We start from the raw sequence: 15,128 nt of genomic DNA, 5'->3' as shown, positions 1-15,128 counted from the left end.
ATCCAGTACTACATATTACTTATTTTCTAAAAAAGAATTGCCGTGTATAATCTGAATTCCTCCAAGCTGAACTTGAGTCTGATTCTTTATTTCCATTTAACATGTTTGTGTGTTTATAGGGAAATTAATTGTCTTTTCCCCTTCATCAAATTATACCAGATAATAAGCTACTTAAATACAGTTCATTGTGAAGATAATCAATTTTCCCTTTAATTCACTGAGGAAATGACATATCAGCAAATTGTTGATATACAAAGTGGGAATTCAGAGAAAATATCCATACTGGATATATATCTTTGTTAATCATCATCATAATGATAATATTTAAAGCTATAAGGTTAAAAGAGGTCAAGCAAGAGTGCATGTCTATAAAGACTATCAAAAACCAAACCCTGATATTTACTGATTACAAGATAAGGAATGATCAATGAAGGAAACAAATCATAGAAGTAAGGTAGGAAAAAACTATTGAAATCAAGTAAAGGAAGTGGTTCACAAAAATAGTATACAAAACAGAGCCAGCAGGTGGAATTGAGGTACAGGCAGCTGGATCCCATACATGGGTAACTTCACAGTTTGAATCCTAGACCAGGCATCTTGAAAATCACAACAGGTGGATGTGTGTGTGTATGCCTAAAATCCTGAGAGAAGAATGGAATAGAAGGGATTGTGGTGTAGCCATTCCCCCTTAGGGGTTATTTCTCACTTTCCTTCTTTCACTATCTCTCTCTGTTTTAGTCTGACAAGCGTATGTGCCCTATAGCAAAAAAGAAAAGTAAAAAAAAGATATAAAACACTGCTAATAGGTCAAGGAATAAAAGGATTGTGACTATTGTTGTTAACAATTTTGCAGTCATTATTTACCTTTGGAAGAACAGAATTGTGCAGTAGGAATATGAAATATGGATAGGAATGAAACAAAATGGGAGAGAAGAATTAAAAATATACACATGTATGTATTAAGGAAGGAAGCGAGAAAGATGAGAGAAGAGGGAAAAGGAAAGGGTAAAAGAGTATACCTAAGCTACGTAGTCTAAGAATGGACCATAAGGACAGTTGTTTCGCATCTGCCAGCAGCTGCTGTGAGGTTGAAGCTGGAGTGCACCACTCTTTTGGAGCTGCTCTTCTATTCTTCAGGCCTCAGTGAGAGCATAGCACCAAGACTGACCTGTCCCACTTAGAAGATGGAAGCTGATGCTTCTGTTGCCATGTTTTCAAAAGTCCCGGAGAATCAGTTGCTTCAGACTACCAAACTAGCAGAAGAACATTTGGATGCTGAAATACTGAAACTGGATCAGATGGACAAGCACGAATTCAAACAGCTCAAAGAAAAAAGACTCGAGGCACTAAGGAAAGCTCAGCAACAGAAACAAGAATGGCTTTCTAAAGGACATGGGAATACAGAGAAATCTCTAGTGAGAGAGACTTTTTTCAAGAAGTCGGGACCAGCAGTTGGCGTAATGGCTATGTAGCTGGACTCCCACGTAGTCAACCGCGGTTCAAGTCCCGGACCCGGTGGCTTAAACTCACGCCGGGCGCGTGTGCATGCGTGCCCAAGATCCTGAGAGGAGAATGGAGGAGAAGGGATTGCAGCGTGGCCATCCCCCCTGGGGGGTGATTTCCTGCTTTCTGTCTCTCTGTCTCTCTCTGTCTGTCTGGGGAGCGCCCGCGCCCTATAGAAAAAACCTCTCAAGAAAAAAAAAAAAAAAAGAAGTCAAGGAGAGTAAGAAAGTGGTTTGTTCTTTCTACAGGGATTCCACATTCAGGTATAAAATATTAGACAGACATTTGGCAATATTGTCCAAGAAACATCTTGATAACAAATTTTTGAAGCTGAATGTGGAAAAGGCAACTTTCTTTTGGGAGAGACTCCAGATCATTTATTCCCACCCTAGCACTGATAGAAGAGAGGAAAACACAATATTACGTGGCTGGGTTTACCATTCTAGGAAATACAGATGATTTTACCATGGAAACTTTAGAGTGAAGGCTCGGTTGTTCTGACAGTCTTAATTACAGAGGAAATTTAATGAAGCCACCATTTCAGAGCCAAAAGAAATTTGGAACAAACTTCACAAAGCTGTAAAAGAAACCATCCAAAGAAAGAAATATGATTCAGACTCTGATGATGATTAAAGCTCAGTTATAGCTCTTTGTAAATTATCTTTTTATTTATGCTTACTTCACACTTAATGTATTTTCTAAATTCTGTTGATTCCAATACGTCGATAACCTAATACTCACATTCTGGAGTTTTGTACAATTGGATCACATTAAAAGGCATCTTTACTATTTTCTCAGTGGCCATCATGTTTAAGTTGAAGAAAAACTTGAGTTCTGAAGGTTTTTTTTTTTTTTTTTTTGAAGAGGTTTTTTTGCTATAGGGCACGTGCGCTCACCAGACAGACAGAGACAGACAAAGAGATAGAAAGCAAGAAATCACCCACAGGGGGGATGGCCACGCCACAATCCCTTCTCCTCCATTCTCCTCTCAGGATCTTGGGCACGCATGCACACACACCCGGCATGAGTTTTTAAGCCACCGGGTCCAGGACTCGAACCATGGTCGACTACGTGGGAGTCCAGTGACATAGCCATTGCACTAACTGCTGGTCCCTTGAGTTCTGAAGTCATGTGGACATGATCTAGAATCTTTATTTATTTTTTTGGAGAGGTTTTTGCTACAGGGTGCGTGCACTACCAGAGAGACAGAGAGGGAGAGAAAGACAGAAAGCAAGAAATCACCCCCCAGGGAGGATGGACCACACCGCAATTCCTTCTCCTCCATTCTCCTCTCGGGATCTTGAGCATGCATGCACACACACCTCGCATGAGTATAAGATACTGGGTCTGGGACTTGAACATGGTCGACTACATGGCAGTTCAGTGATATAGCCATTACGCTAACTGTTGGTCCCTGGAATCTCTATTTTTGAGACTGACTTCACAGTATGGTTCTTATGTCTTTATACCATTCATAATTGTGTTTTTAATCTATAGAGTTGGAAATAGAAATTCAACCAACTACCCAGGGCTAATTCTTAATCACTATTTCTTACTTTATATAACAGTTCAAATAACATCTACTGGTATAATACACTGCACACTAATTATAATGAAATTATAAACACTCTTTGCTTATAGATTATATTTGAATAACTGTTAAAGAACTGTTTATTTGGACCAGAAAAAAAAAAAAAACAGAACAAAACAACAAAAAAAATGAATGGACCATAAAATTAATGCTGCTAAGGAGAAAAAAGAAAGAAAGAAAAAGAAATGGGGAAAATGAAGAAATGCAGAAAGGCAGTAAGATCAATTTATTATCCACCTAGAAGTTGAACATTTTTAAAATTGGGATTCAAATGAAAATAAACTGAAAAAACAGAAGGTGATGGATCAGGGACTAAGTGCCTGAAATTTAGATGATTAATAATTTGTTGGAGACAGAAACCAGCCCAGACCTGGGAGATAAGCCAGAAGGGAAGGATGCACGAAGGAGTTGAAAGCAGCCCCATTTCCAGACGGAAAGTCACAGGGACTGCATGACCAGGACCTGGACTATAGCTTTCTGTCCAGGAATGGGGTTGCTTTCAACTCCCTCTGCATTCTTCCCTTCTGGGCTGGTTTCTGTCTCCAACAATAACTGGCTTGTAAATACATGTGGTCGAGAGATTGCATTTGTATAAATACAAATTCTAAAGTACTTAGAATTAATTAAATAAATGAGATAGGCTAGTTAAGTATTTTGGAGGAAAGGTCAGAATACTGAGACCTAATTACTATAGTTATCTATCATTATATAACAAATCACCCCAAAATGTAGTCTGCTTAGCTCAGTGAGGAGCATGATGGTTGAAGCGGCTGGATTCCACATGGCTTACTGTGTGGTTTGAATCCTAGACCTGGAAACCTGAAAAACAAGTCAGGCATATGTGCATGCATGCCCAAAAGAGGAGCAATAAATGTAGTCTGGCCATCCTCCCTGAAAAGTACTTTCTCATTCTCTCTTTCTCTTTCTTTCTTTGGCAAGAATATGCACCCTTTAGCAAAGTTTTTAAAAAGAAAAAGAAAATTAGTCAGCAGTATGTATATGGATTTATTTCTGGGTTCTGTATTCAGCTTCATGGATCTAAGCATCTGTGTTTATGCCAGCACCGTGCTGTTTTGGTTGTTATTATTATAGATTTATTGTATGGCAGATAATAAAATATTATTATGCCATAGAAAAAGGTGAAATCCTGTCAGTTGCAGCAATATGGATGAACCTAGAAAAAATTATGCTAAGTGAAATAAGCGAGGCACTGAAAGACAAATATTACATGTTCTCACTCAGTTGTAAAAGCTAGAAAATTTTATCACAGGCCAGTCCATGGCCTGGTGGGTAAGGCAGTTGTATTTCACCAGTTGACTGCATGATTTGAGTCCCAGAAATCTGGTGGCTTGAGAAACACCAGACGTGGTGCAAATATGTATCCAAAATCTTGAAAGGTGTGAGAAATGGAGAAGAAGAGATTGTAGCATGACCATGCCCTCATGGAAGGTTTTCTCACTTTCTCTCTCTCTCTCTCTCACTCTCCAATGAATGCATGTACCTTAAAGCAAATTAAAAAAAAAAAAAAGAAGTTTTGATGATATAAAAGCAGAGAATAGAATGGTACATACCAGAAGCTAGAATGGGGAGAGTAAAGAGAAGATTGAGGAACTTGACTAACAGATATAAAACTACAATTACATAAGAAGAATGAGTCAGAGCAGTAAAGCACAGTAGAATATATTTAATAATAATTTAATGTATACTTCAAAATATTTTGAAGGGAAGATTTTGAATGTTCACAACACAAAGTAATAATAAATGTGTTAGACAATGAGTATGTTTATTGCTCTGATTTGGTCATTAAACATTGTGTTTATGTACTAAAAAAAAATGATGTTGCACCCCGTAATTATATACAACTACTATGTGTACTAAAAGAATCATTTAAAAAAAAAAAAAAAAAAAGAAGAAGAAAAAGATCTGTCACTTCTCCTCTGGCCAGAATAATATGTATCATCTCCTACTTTCAAAATATATGTGTCTCTTTTCTAGGGTCCTAAAGTCTCATGATTACTATGGAATTGGTTCAAATCCCAAGATCTCAGCTTCTAAAATCAGGACAAAGGGTGAATAATGCTCCTTGATTTTAGTTCATCCCTTATGTACAGCTCCTTGAATGCAGTTCCTCTCAATTCAAAGACCTGTGAATTAGATAAATGTATGTGGTCTACACAGCCAACATACCATGATGTTATAGAGGTAAGATAATTGCAGTTGATACTCATAAAATAATGGGAGAGCTGTATAAGAGTCACTTGTCCAATATAATTCTAAAATTCAACTAGAAATGCATGAGCAGTTTCTTCATAAGAATCCATTCATGTGTTCTGGGAATTATTCTTCATAGCTTGGCCACAAACTCTGGGCAATTGGCCTTATATTCTATGTCACCTTTGGTTTTCAATGAGAAATGACCTGTGTGTACCATATGAGTAGTTTTCTAAGTCTATTTTTTGACTAAAGAAGTTGGAAACTTGAAACTCTCTTTTCATTTAGCAATGACTTATATATGTTTCTTTTAATTCAAGCTAATGATTTTTACATCTGCACATGCTTCTTAAAAACTATGAGTTCTCCATGAAGATTTTATAGTTCACTCCATTAGACAAGTTATACCCACATATATTTTCCAGGTTGCTTCCTGTTTTATTTTTGCTAAGAGTTATGATGCTGTGGCAAAATATTCTTTAGATTCTTAGAAGCTTTTTTTATAATTGAAAATATGTGTGACAGACAAAACAAATATGTGGGTTTTTCAAAGGACCAGGCCTTTCCCCTTCCCTTTTCCCCAGCTGTGACAGTAAACAAGGCATGAGGACCAGTCATCCGAATCACTTATTTATTTCTTCCCTCACCCTTCCCTTGCTGCATGAAATGTTCAAGGTCAATTGATTTCTCCAAGTCCATTCATGGGGTCATTGACACACAATGGTATAAATAAAAGACCCAGAAAGCCAAAAAAAGGACCAGGCCTTTTTCTTAGCTTGAGGCAGACAAAATTTCTTAGGTATGAAAACCATCCAGAGAACTATTAAAGAATGCTGAGGTCTACTGAAGCAGGGTAACATTTGGGATTTTGTATTTTTACCAAATTCCACAGATGATTCAGATAACCGCTAAAGTTTGAGAACCACTGTCTTAGATTATTAATTTTCCTGGAAGATTATTAAATAAGAACAACCATTTGCCATTATTTTTACCACCTGTTATCTAGAAAGTGTCCTAAAAAGTATTCCAAATTGTGAAGCCTTTACTCAACCCTTTTAACGTGTTTATAAGAATAATCTATCTACAGCATGTGTGGTCACCCTACTATACTTGGAAATCTTAGCCCAAAATAAGCTATAAATCTTCCTTTTTTGTGTTGGCTTGTCTTCTTCAACTCTTATTTTATTTCTTTTCCTGTCTACCTGATCATCTTATTTTATAACTTCCTATAATCCATAGTGGATTTCTACAATTTTAAATAAGCTTAACTCAACATTGCAGAGATTCCAACTTTAAAAATGAGAAGTATTCCAAAATCAATTTGATAACTGATTTACTTTCCCAAGCTCTCATACTTCCATCAATGGATTCTTTGAGGGAAGAAAAGGAGGATAATTTTGTCCTGAATCTGCTTGGTCTTGACTCCATAGATGATTGGATTGAGTACAGGTGGGATGGCTATGTAGATGTTGGCAAACAAAATGTGGAAGGAGTGAGGTATATTGTGACCAAAACGGTGGGCAAGGACAGAGAATATGGCTGGTGTGTAGAACATAAGCATGACACAGACATGAGAACCACAAGTGCTGAGGGCTTTCTGGCGGGCATTCCAGGATGTGAGATTAAAGATGGCCCGAAGGATGAGCATGTAGGAGATGCCAATGAGAATCAGGTCTGACATGATGGTCATTATAGGCACAGCAAAACCATACCAGATGTTGATGGAAATGTCCGCACAGGCAAGCCGGGCAATGCCTATGTGCTCGCAGTAGGTGTGAGGAATGATGAGTGTTCGGCAGAAAGGCAGTCGCTTCAGTAAGAACACACATGGGAAGATGATGCAAAAGCTCCTGCTGGTAATACCCATTACAATCTTAGTAATAGTCTTACGAGTAAGAATAATGGTGTATCTTAGGGGGAAACAAATAGCAACATAGCGATCAAATGCCATGGCCAGCAGGATAGCAGAATCCATGGCAAAGCTGTAGTGGAGGAAAAACATCTGGGTAAGACATCCAGAAAAGGTGATTTCCTGAGGACCCATCCAGAAGATTCTGACTATTTGGGGTATACATGTATTAGATAGAATGAGATCTGTAGCAGCCAGCATGGATAGGAAAAAGAACATGGGCTCATGGAGGTTGTGTTCCTTGGAAATAAGATAAAGAAGAACACTATTTCCTACAAGAGACACAAGGTAAACAATAAAGAAGAGAATCCCGATCCAGATGCGGAACGGCTCCAATCCTGGGATTCCTAGTAGGATGAACGGGCCTGGATTGAAGCTGCTCAAGTTGGATTTGGCCATTATGATCATGGATTGAATGTGTTTCATAAACTGAAAATAAAAATGCCATGGCTGATTATTACAGTGATCGAAAGATCTTGCCTCTGAGCCTTTTCTGATATCACCCCCTCTCAATTTGGCTCCAGGAAATAATAAATGTTTCTCTTCTCTTTTCTTTACTAATAAATAGCTGCCGCACTTTCAGCTACAATTTTATCACAAAAGAGACATGAGTCGTGTAACACTCAATCCAGTCCTGCCTACCTCTCAGCAACCAATGTTATTCAGCTTTATTTTAGTTTTTTTTTTTCAGTTACCACTACATTAATTTTTCAAGCTCTTTTGTAACATAATTTTATGTCAAATAAAAAATGCATTTAGAAACTGTAAGTAGGAACACAAGTCATTCCCATCTCATAGACGTAACTAGTTTAATCTCTATCTGAACATGTTCTTAATATAGTCTTTTACCAAGAGCCATTTTTCTTGTGTCTTTGTTTTTCATCACTGAATTCTTGAGTAAGACCATAGACATTTAAAGAATGAGGCAAGGCTATGTGCATAGAAATCAAAAGATGCCAAAATATGTTTTGTTAAGTAAAACATGGCAAATTATAACACAATGTTAGCATCTGTTAGTGTTGATTTGTTGTTCATGTTACTATTTACATTTAAAAAGTTAAATATGCGTATAAAACATTATATGAGTGATATTTACTAGGAGAGCTTCTTAGGGTGGAGTGGGGGAAAATTATAAGCTTTTCCTTTTAATTAATACATATGCAATTTAATTTTTACCTGCTTATGTATTTAATTTACTTGTATTTTTTTAATTTGGTAAAATATTAAAAATAATTACTCATAAGTTATTTTATATATGTAATGCAACTTAATTAAAAATGTACCAAAGATTGTTGTTTAATAAGTAAGATAAATAAATAATATATTTTTTAAAAATAAAACATTTAAAAATGCATAAGAAAATGTTTTAAATGATAATTAAAAAGTTGATTCCACCTTTTATGCTTTGAAGATAAATAGCAATGATTAACTTGAATCAATCTATTAAATGTATAAATATATAAATTAAACACATAATTATAGTACATAGTGTGTTGCTGACTCAAGAAAAAATATGCCTGAAGAACAAAACATATAGCCCTAAAATTGACTAAAATTTTTTAATACTACGTAGATTTGAAGAAATCACAATCAATCAAAATATACAGGATTATTCCACTATTTCAGAGATCATTTGTTATTTATTGTAGAAAAACATATACCTAGATCCACAACTGACATAAGTAAAATAAAATTCCACCTGAATCAAAATGAGATATAGGAAGCAAACCTTAAGAAAACCTACACATTGTATTTAGGAGGGGAAGTCTTCAGAAAGTTAATAAAAAGTGCATATTATAAAAAAATCTATGCATGTAATTCAAATTTTTTGGAAGGAAAATAGACTCCTACTTCAATTCTTTTTTCTACTCTTTGAGGATTATTCAAAATATGCCCTTTTGTTTACTTATTATCTGCCAAGGAAAGCAAATGGACATTAAATTAAAGATATATTACTTGGGTATGGAAATAGTAACCACATTCTCTGATCTCTTGTTGGCACCATTTCTGGAATACAACAGTGGGAGGGGCTCAGAATTGAGCTCCTAATAGACACTCCTGTTTTGCACCATTGTCTTACCTTGTGGGTAAGCTCCAGAACTACAGTTATACACTGCATAATGTTTCAGCCAATAATGGACTGCATATACAATAGTAAAGCCATAGGCTATACCACATAGCCTAGGTGTGTAGTAGGCTATACCAACTGGGTTTGTGCAAGTTCATTCCATGCTGTTCACACCATAATAAAATTGCTTAATGACACATTTCTCAGAATGTATCTCTATTATAAAGTGATGTATGCATATTTAAATTTTGAATCTTGGCCTTTTCCATTTCCTGGAGGCTATTTTTTCTCCATCTCCTTTTCTCCTCTCCACCAGTTCTGTTTCTCTATTAACTCTACTTCCCACCAGTTTTATTGCCTGATAGTTCTACAATGCTCTCCAGCAGCTTATACCTTGGCTGTTCTGACTCTGGAACTGATTTTGCAAAGTCAGCAAAAGGGCTAGAGAATGCAGAAAAACAACAAGCAAAGTATATACCAAAGAACAGGAGACACAGTCCCAGGATCAGAACAGAGTGACACAGACACACTTGACCTAAGATCATGCACACGGCAAGGAAGAAGAAACGCAGAGATTGAAGGAATGGAGTACAAATGTACACCCCTTGTCTTCTCAGGGATTAGAGAAAAAATAGAACACAGGGCCTCTGAGCCACAGGGACCTGTGAGCTTCAGGTCCCAAAGCCCCAAATTAGTCTGGGATTTGAGCAAGGATTCAACTCAACTAATGCTTTCCCAATTTAGGAGCATGTATCCCTACTTATGTTAGTGGTAGCCTGGGAATCTTAGAATCCAGGAAGATAGTGTAAGGGCATAAAAGTGTCATACCTTCCCCTCATTAATTCCAAGGTCCATGGTCAGTAACCTTGTAATAAAAGACAAATTAGGAAGAGAAGAGCTTTAAAATTTATTTAATCAAAGATTTTCATGAAATTGAATTCGGAGATAAAGAGCAAAAGACCCACAGATAACTGCCTGTTTTCATGCTTTGTTTCAATGAAAAATGGACAGTCATGTAGAAGTATAATTAGACAAAAAAAGAGGTATAATCAAATGGTAATAAAGTGTGGGGAGCTTAGTAAGACCTTTTGTTCACATTGTTTTTAACGTCTTTATGTAGTATTCCTTTTTCCCTGGATATGGGATAGGACCCTTCTGGAATGAGGGTCATTTATTCCTTATTCCTCTCATTTCCTCATTCATTCTTTAACAAAATACTTAACTACTCTAGAAATTAGTTTTCACATCTATAAAAAGAGAATAAAACTTGGAAATGTCTATCTTAAAGAGGCGCTCTGAGGAGTAAGTGAAACAACAATGGTCAATTTACTGTAAAGAAAAGTCTTTTTCTATGAGTCGTCAGAATTTTTTTCTAATTAGGTTGAATTACAAATTCAGCCAGATTCCCATCATGCAAAACAGTGTTAGTGTTACCAAACTCAAACCAAATTTACTTGCCTAAACGCCACAAATCAAACTGTAGACACAAGATGTAATGAAGGAAAATACAATTTTATGGTTATGTGCAAAGCAAGGAGGGAAGAGATTACATACTAGAAAAGTTTGATTTCCCTGAGGACCACCATGCATAGATTTTTAAGGGCAAAATTAAGGGTAGAGGGTCCTGGATGCATGATCAGTTCACTGGTTGGTCCAAGAGGGCATGATCAGCTCTTGGGCTTTCTTGATTGACATATCTTTAATGGCAATCAAATCCCGTTCTAGGAAGAGGTTTTATCTGGTTTCTGGCTATATGAAGCCCAGGGTTCATGTGTTCCCAATGATAAGTTTCATCCTGTATCTTTCCTATAAGTGGGAGTTTTAGAAATGTTATGTTCTTCATTAATGGCCAATATTAATTAGTTACCATAACCGGTCTGAAGGCTTATCTCTTACTTTGGTCAAATAAAATCTAAATTAACTTTGCATTCTAAATCACTTTAAAAGACTTTCACCTTTAGTTCAAGTCTTATTAATTTTCAGTTTTGAGAGTTTCTATTTTTTCCTCCAAAGAAGAAGAAACTGAGAACCCAGTCTTTTGTAAGGAGTCCTTGCTCAATTTCAATACAAATTTTATTTAGCAATTAAATTGTTTTAACTCATTTATTCAGCAAATATTTATTGAGTGCCTATGATATGCTAGAAATTTTACAGGTGATAAAAATACAATTATAAACAAGGCAGATACCAACATGATCTTCAGTGACCTAATGAAGGGATAGACACTGAAAAACCAAGTATACAAATGGTCACCTTATTAAAGTTGTGATAAATCCCAAAATAAAAGCACATCATGCCATGAGAATGAGTACAAGAAATACTAATCTAATATGCAGGATTAAAGAAGGAATATCTGAAGAAGGAATTTTAATTGAAGTCTAAATAGGAGTTTCTAAGAAAAAATAGTAAGAGGAACAAATGCTGGGGAAAAAAAAACAAGTTGCAAGGTATAAAGATGCACAATAATTAAATTAAAAAATTAAAAATAGTGTTGAGCAGGTGGTGTGGTGGTTGGGGTGCTGGATTCCCCCATGGCCAATTGTGATTCAGGTCCTGGATCTGTCAACTTGCTTTCTCACTTTCCCTCTATTTCTATCACTCACTGGTCAAACTGAAAATAGATAAATAAATAAATAATAGATAAATTTTAAAAGATGACTAAAATAGATACATAAAGATAATTAGAGAATTATGAGTGAGAAAAGGAAATTAAGCAAGTATGGCAGGTGTAATATCTTAATTAATGGTCTCTGACTACTCTGTTGTGTCATTTTTACCAACTTCTCCAAAATACAGAGCTAGCTTTATCAAGCATGACTGACTGCTAACCAACTCCACTCAATGTGCACTCCACCCACACCAAATTTTATTTTAAGTACAATAACAAGACACTGAGTATACAACATAAAAGTAGAAGATCACTTTGGGAATTACTTGCTCAGAGTCAAGGAAGTACAAACAAAATGTAAATAAACATAAATAAAGTGTAACTAAATGTAAATAGAGTACCAGGGTCTGGGTTTCTTGGAAGGTTGCTCTTTTCACTCAAGTCTCCTGGCAATGAATGATCCTAAGGTTGAACAATACATATAAATGATCCTGAGGACAATGAAGCCATTGAAAAGTGTTAAGGTACGATGTGGCATGAATATTTATGAATTGCAAAATGATCACTCTAGCTTTTATTTTTTTTTTGAAAGTAAAAATATAAATTTCTTAATAGGTCAAAAATATATATATCAGGCAGATTTTCTGAATTTCTTTAAGGGCAGAATTTTTAAACCATATAAAACAATCAGAAACAATTTACCACAACATACATAAAGTAAGCCACAGTTCAAATTTAGGCTGAATAACCAAACCATGTAAATTATATAGAGAATTGCTTGGATGAAATAAAGTTGGAACTCATTCATAAAGAAGATTTGAAATACTCTAAGAAAGACAGATAATAGATGAGGGCCAAATAATGCTCCATGGCCATAGTAGAAATGAACATGTAATGCATGTATTTACTGGAATGGAGAGTTCAGAGTTGAGAATCATACAGATGTGGGTTTAGATATTAGCTCTATTTTTTTTTTTTACTGTAATCTTTATAATTGTCTGTTTCCTCATCTTTAAAACAGATGAGGAAATTAACATTATGATCTCACATTTTTAAAGTTAATTATGTTAAAACTTGTAAAATTGGGGACAAGGGATGTAAAGCAAAATCAAGTCATGGCTTTCTTGGTGCATGTGCTTAAAGAAAATAGGTACGAAAGATATACAACTCATTTGTCATTTGAGATGTGTGGTTTGCACAGGGAAAAAAGTAAAGCAAGTAAATGATACCAGAGGAGTCATTAATAAAATCTAGACTCCGGGCTGAAGAAGTATGAAGTTGTCCGTTTGGTGAGTAGAGATGATGGTGACTACTTGATGAGAAAGTACTATTTAATTTGCAGTTTGAGAAACATAGAGGTGAGTTGCATGTTATTATAAAAATACCTATTCTTCAAATATCTCAAAATCACCAATAAGAAATATGTGAACTTTTGTTTTTGTGCTTTTCTGTGTACATCATCACCTTCTCTGTGTGAATGGTAAGAAAACAAAATTTTAGAAAGTTCTTGGTTCTTCCCCTTTCTCCCTCTTAATGATATTTTGTATATGCTGAAGTTTCAAATGCATAGGAGTTATAGTTTTATTTCTGTTTCCCTATGTTGCATAAAATTTCATCAATTTTACAAGTTTTCTTCCAGTCTACTCACTGTGTCTTCTTTAAAGAGAAGAGAAGAAGAAATTTATCCTGGATCTGCTTGGTTTTCACTCCATAAATAACTGGATTTAGAGCAGGAGGAGCTGCCACATACAGGTTGGCAAACAGGATGAGCACACTTCGAGGTACACTGTGCCCAAAACGATGAGCAAGGATGGAGAAGAAGGCAGGCGTGTAAAACATGAGGATAACACAGATGTGGGAGCCACAGGTGCTGATGGCCTTCTGGCGGGCACCCTGGGATGAGAGTTGAAAGACAGCACGGAGGATGAAAGTATAGGAAACAGCAATAAAGACCACATCTGAGATGACAGTCATGAGAGGTACAGCAAATCCATACCAGATATTGATGGAGATGTCAGCAGAAGAAAGCCTCGCCACACCTATATGCTCACAGTATGTATGTGGGATGATGCGGGTTCTGCAAAAGGGTAACCGTTTTAGCAGGAAAACATCTGGTAGGATGACAGAGAAGCTTCTCACAACAATGCCCACCACAATCTTGATGATCACTGGTGGGGTCAGGATGGTGGTGTATCTCAAGGGGAAGCAGATGGCCACATAGCGATCAAAGGCCATAGCCAACAGGATGGCCGAGTCCACTACAAAGCTGAAATGGAGGAAGAACATCTGTGTGAGACAACCAGAGAAGGTTATTCCTTGGGATCCAAGCCAGAGATTACTGAGCAGTTTGGGCACTGTGGCTGTAGACAAGATGAGGTCCGTGGCAGCCAGCATAGAGAGGAAGAAAAACATGGGCTCATGGAGGCTGTGCTCAACTGCAATGAGGTAGAGGAGGATGCAGTTGCCCATAATAGCCACAACATAGATGACACAAAAGGGAATCCCAATCCAGATGTGGAACTTTTCCAGGCCAGGTATTCCAACAAGGATAAAGGAACTGGGATTGTAACAGCTTAGGTTGTACATGGCGTCTTCAGTCTGGTTCTCTCTGGTTCTTGAGTCCTGAGGACAAATCAAGTGACAGAATAGTCTGTGAAAGTAAACAGCTTCACTTTAGTGCTGAAAATGGGACTGCCACTGTCCCATTCAGGGTTCCTACATTAGAAGAACCTCCTGTCCGCTCGCTGGGTGAGCTGACACCTATGGAATTAACTGGTTATTGTCCCTTATTTTTGCTATTGGCCTTACATTATTTCTTTATATATAAACTATTAATAATAAGCCATACGAAATGGTTATTTCTGTAGGACAGCAGCTTCATACAATTAAACATAATTTGTTGTGTTTCTTTCACAGTGCATATTATTTTATATAAGCCCATGTTCAAAAGGATAAAAAAATTTAAGTATAGGAGAAGGAGGAAGGAAAATGAAAAGGGAGATAGAATACTAAGAATATTAAAATATCAAAATGGATGAAGAAAAATTTTAAAGGGCAGCAATTGACTTTTTTTGTTGTTGTTGTTTTGTTTTGTTTTGTTTTGTTTTGTTTTATTATAGGGCACATGAACTCACTGGAGAGGGACAGAGAGATAAAGAGAGAAGAAGTGAGAAATCAACATGCAAGGGGGAGGGCCGCACCATTGCTCCATCCTCCTCTCAGGACTTTGAGCAATCAG

The 15,128-nt window shown here is 36.4% G+C and overlaps 2 protein-coding genes and 1 pseudogene across 2 annotated transcripts; 1 reads left to right on the top strand and 2 right to left on the bottom strand.

The window, feature by feature from the left end:
• Window positions 1-1,184: 1,184 nt before the first annotated feature.
• Window positions 1,185-2,136, top strand: LOC102492094 (thioredoxin domain-containing protein 9-like; annotated as a pseudogene).
• Window positions 2,137-6,665: 4,529 nt separating this feature from the next.
• Window positions 6,666-7,622, bottom strand: LOC102477111 (olfactory receptor 52H1). Its single transcript, XM_006161997.1, has one exon. The coding sequence runs from the start codon at window positions 7,620-7,622 to the stop codon at window positions 6,666-6,668; it is 957 nt and encodes a 318-aa protein (XP_006162059.1).
• A 4,973-nt stretch (window positions 7,623-12,595) lies between these two features.
• LOC102491677 (olfactory receptor 52H1) lies at window positions 12,596-14,610 on the bottom strand. The gene has a single exon (XM_006161951.2). The coding sequence runs from the start codon at window positions 14,474-14,476 to the stop codon at window positions 13,535-13,537; it is 942 nt and encodes a 313-aa protein (XP_006162013.1). The 5' UTR covers window positions 14,477-14,610; the 3' UTR covers window positions 12,596-13,534.
• Between the last annotated feature and the right edge of the window lie 518 nt (window positions 14,611-15,128).

The sequence above is a fragment of the Tupaia chinensis genome, unplaced genomic scaffold, assembly GCF_000334495.1.
Source record: "Tupaia chinensis unplaced genomic scaffold, TupChi_1.0 Scaffold139491_1, whole genome shotgun sequence".
Classification (NCBI taxonomy): Eukaryota; Metazoa; Chordata; class Mammalia; order Scandentia; family Tupaiidae; genus Tupaia; species Tupaia belangeri.
The sequence above is the reverse complement of the archived record's forward strand: the minus strand, read 5'-3'. Positions and strand labels throughout refer to the sequence as shown.

Excerpts from the sequence above, each read along its gene's own strand:
- LOC102491677 (XM_006161951.2), bottom strand. The coding sequence starts at position 14,476 with ATGTACAACCTAAGCTGTTACAATCCCAGTTCCTTTATCCTTGTTGGA.
- LOC102477111 (XM_006161997.1), bottom strand. The coding sequence starts at position 7,622 with ATGATCATAATGGCCAAATCCAACTTGAGCAGCTTCAATCCAGGCCCG.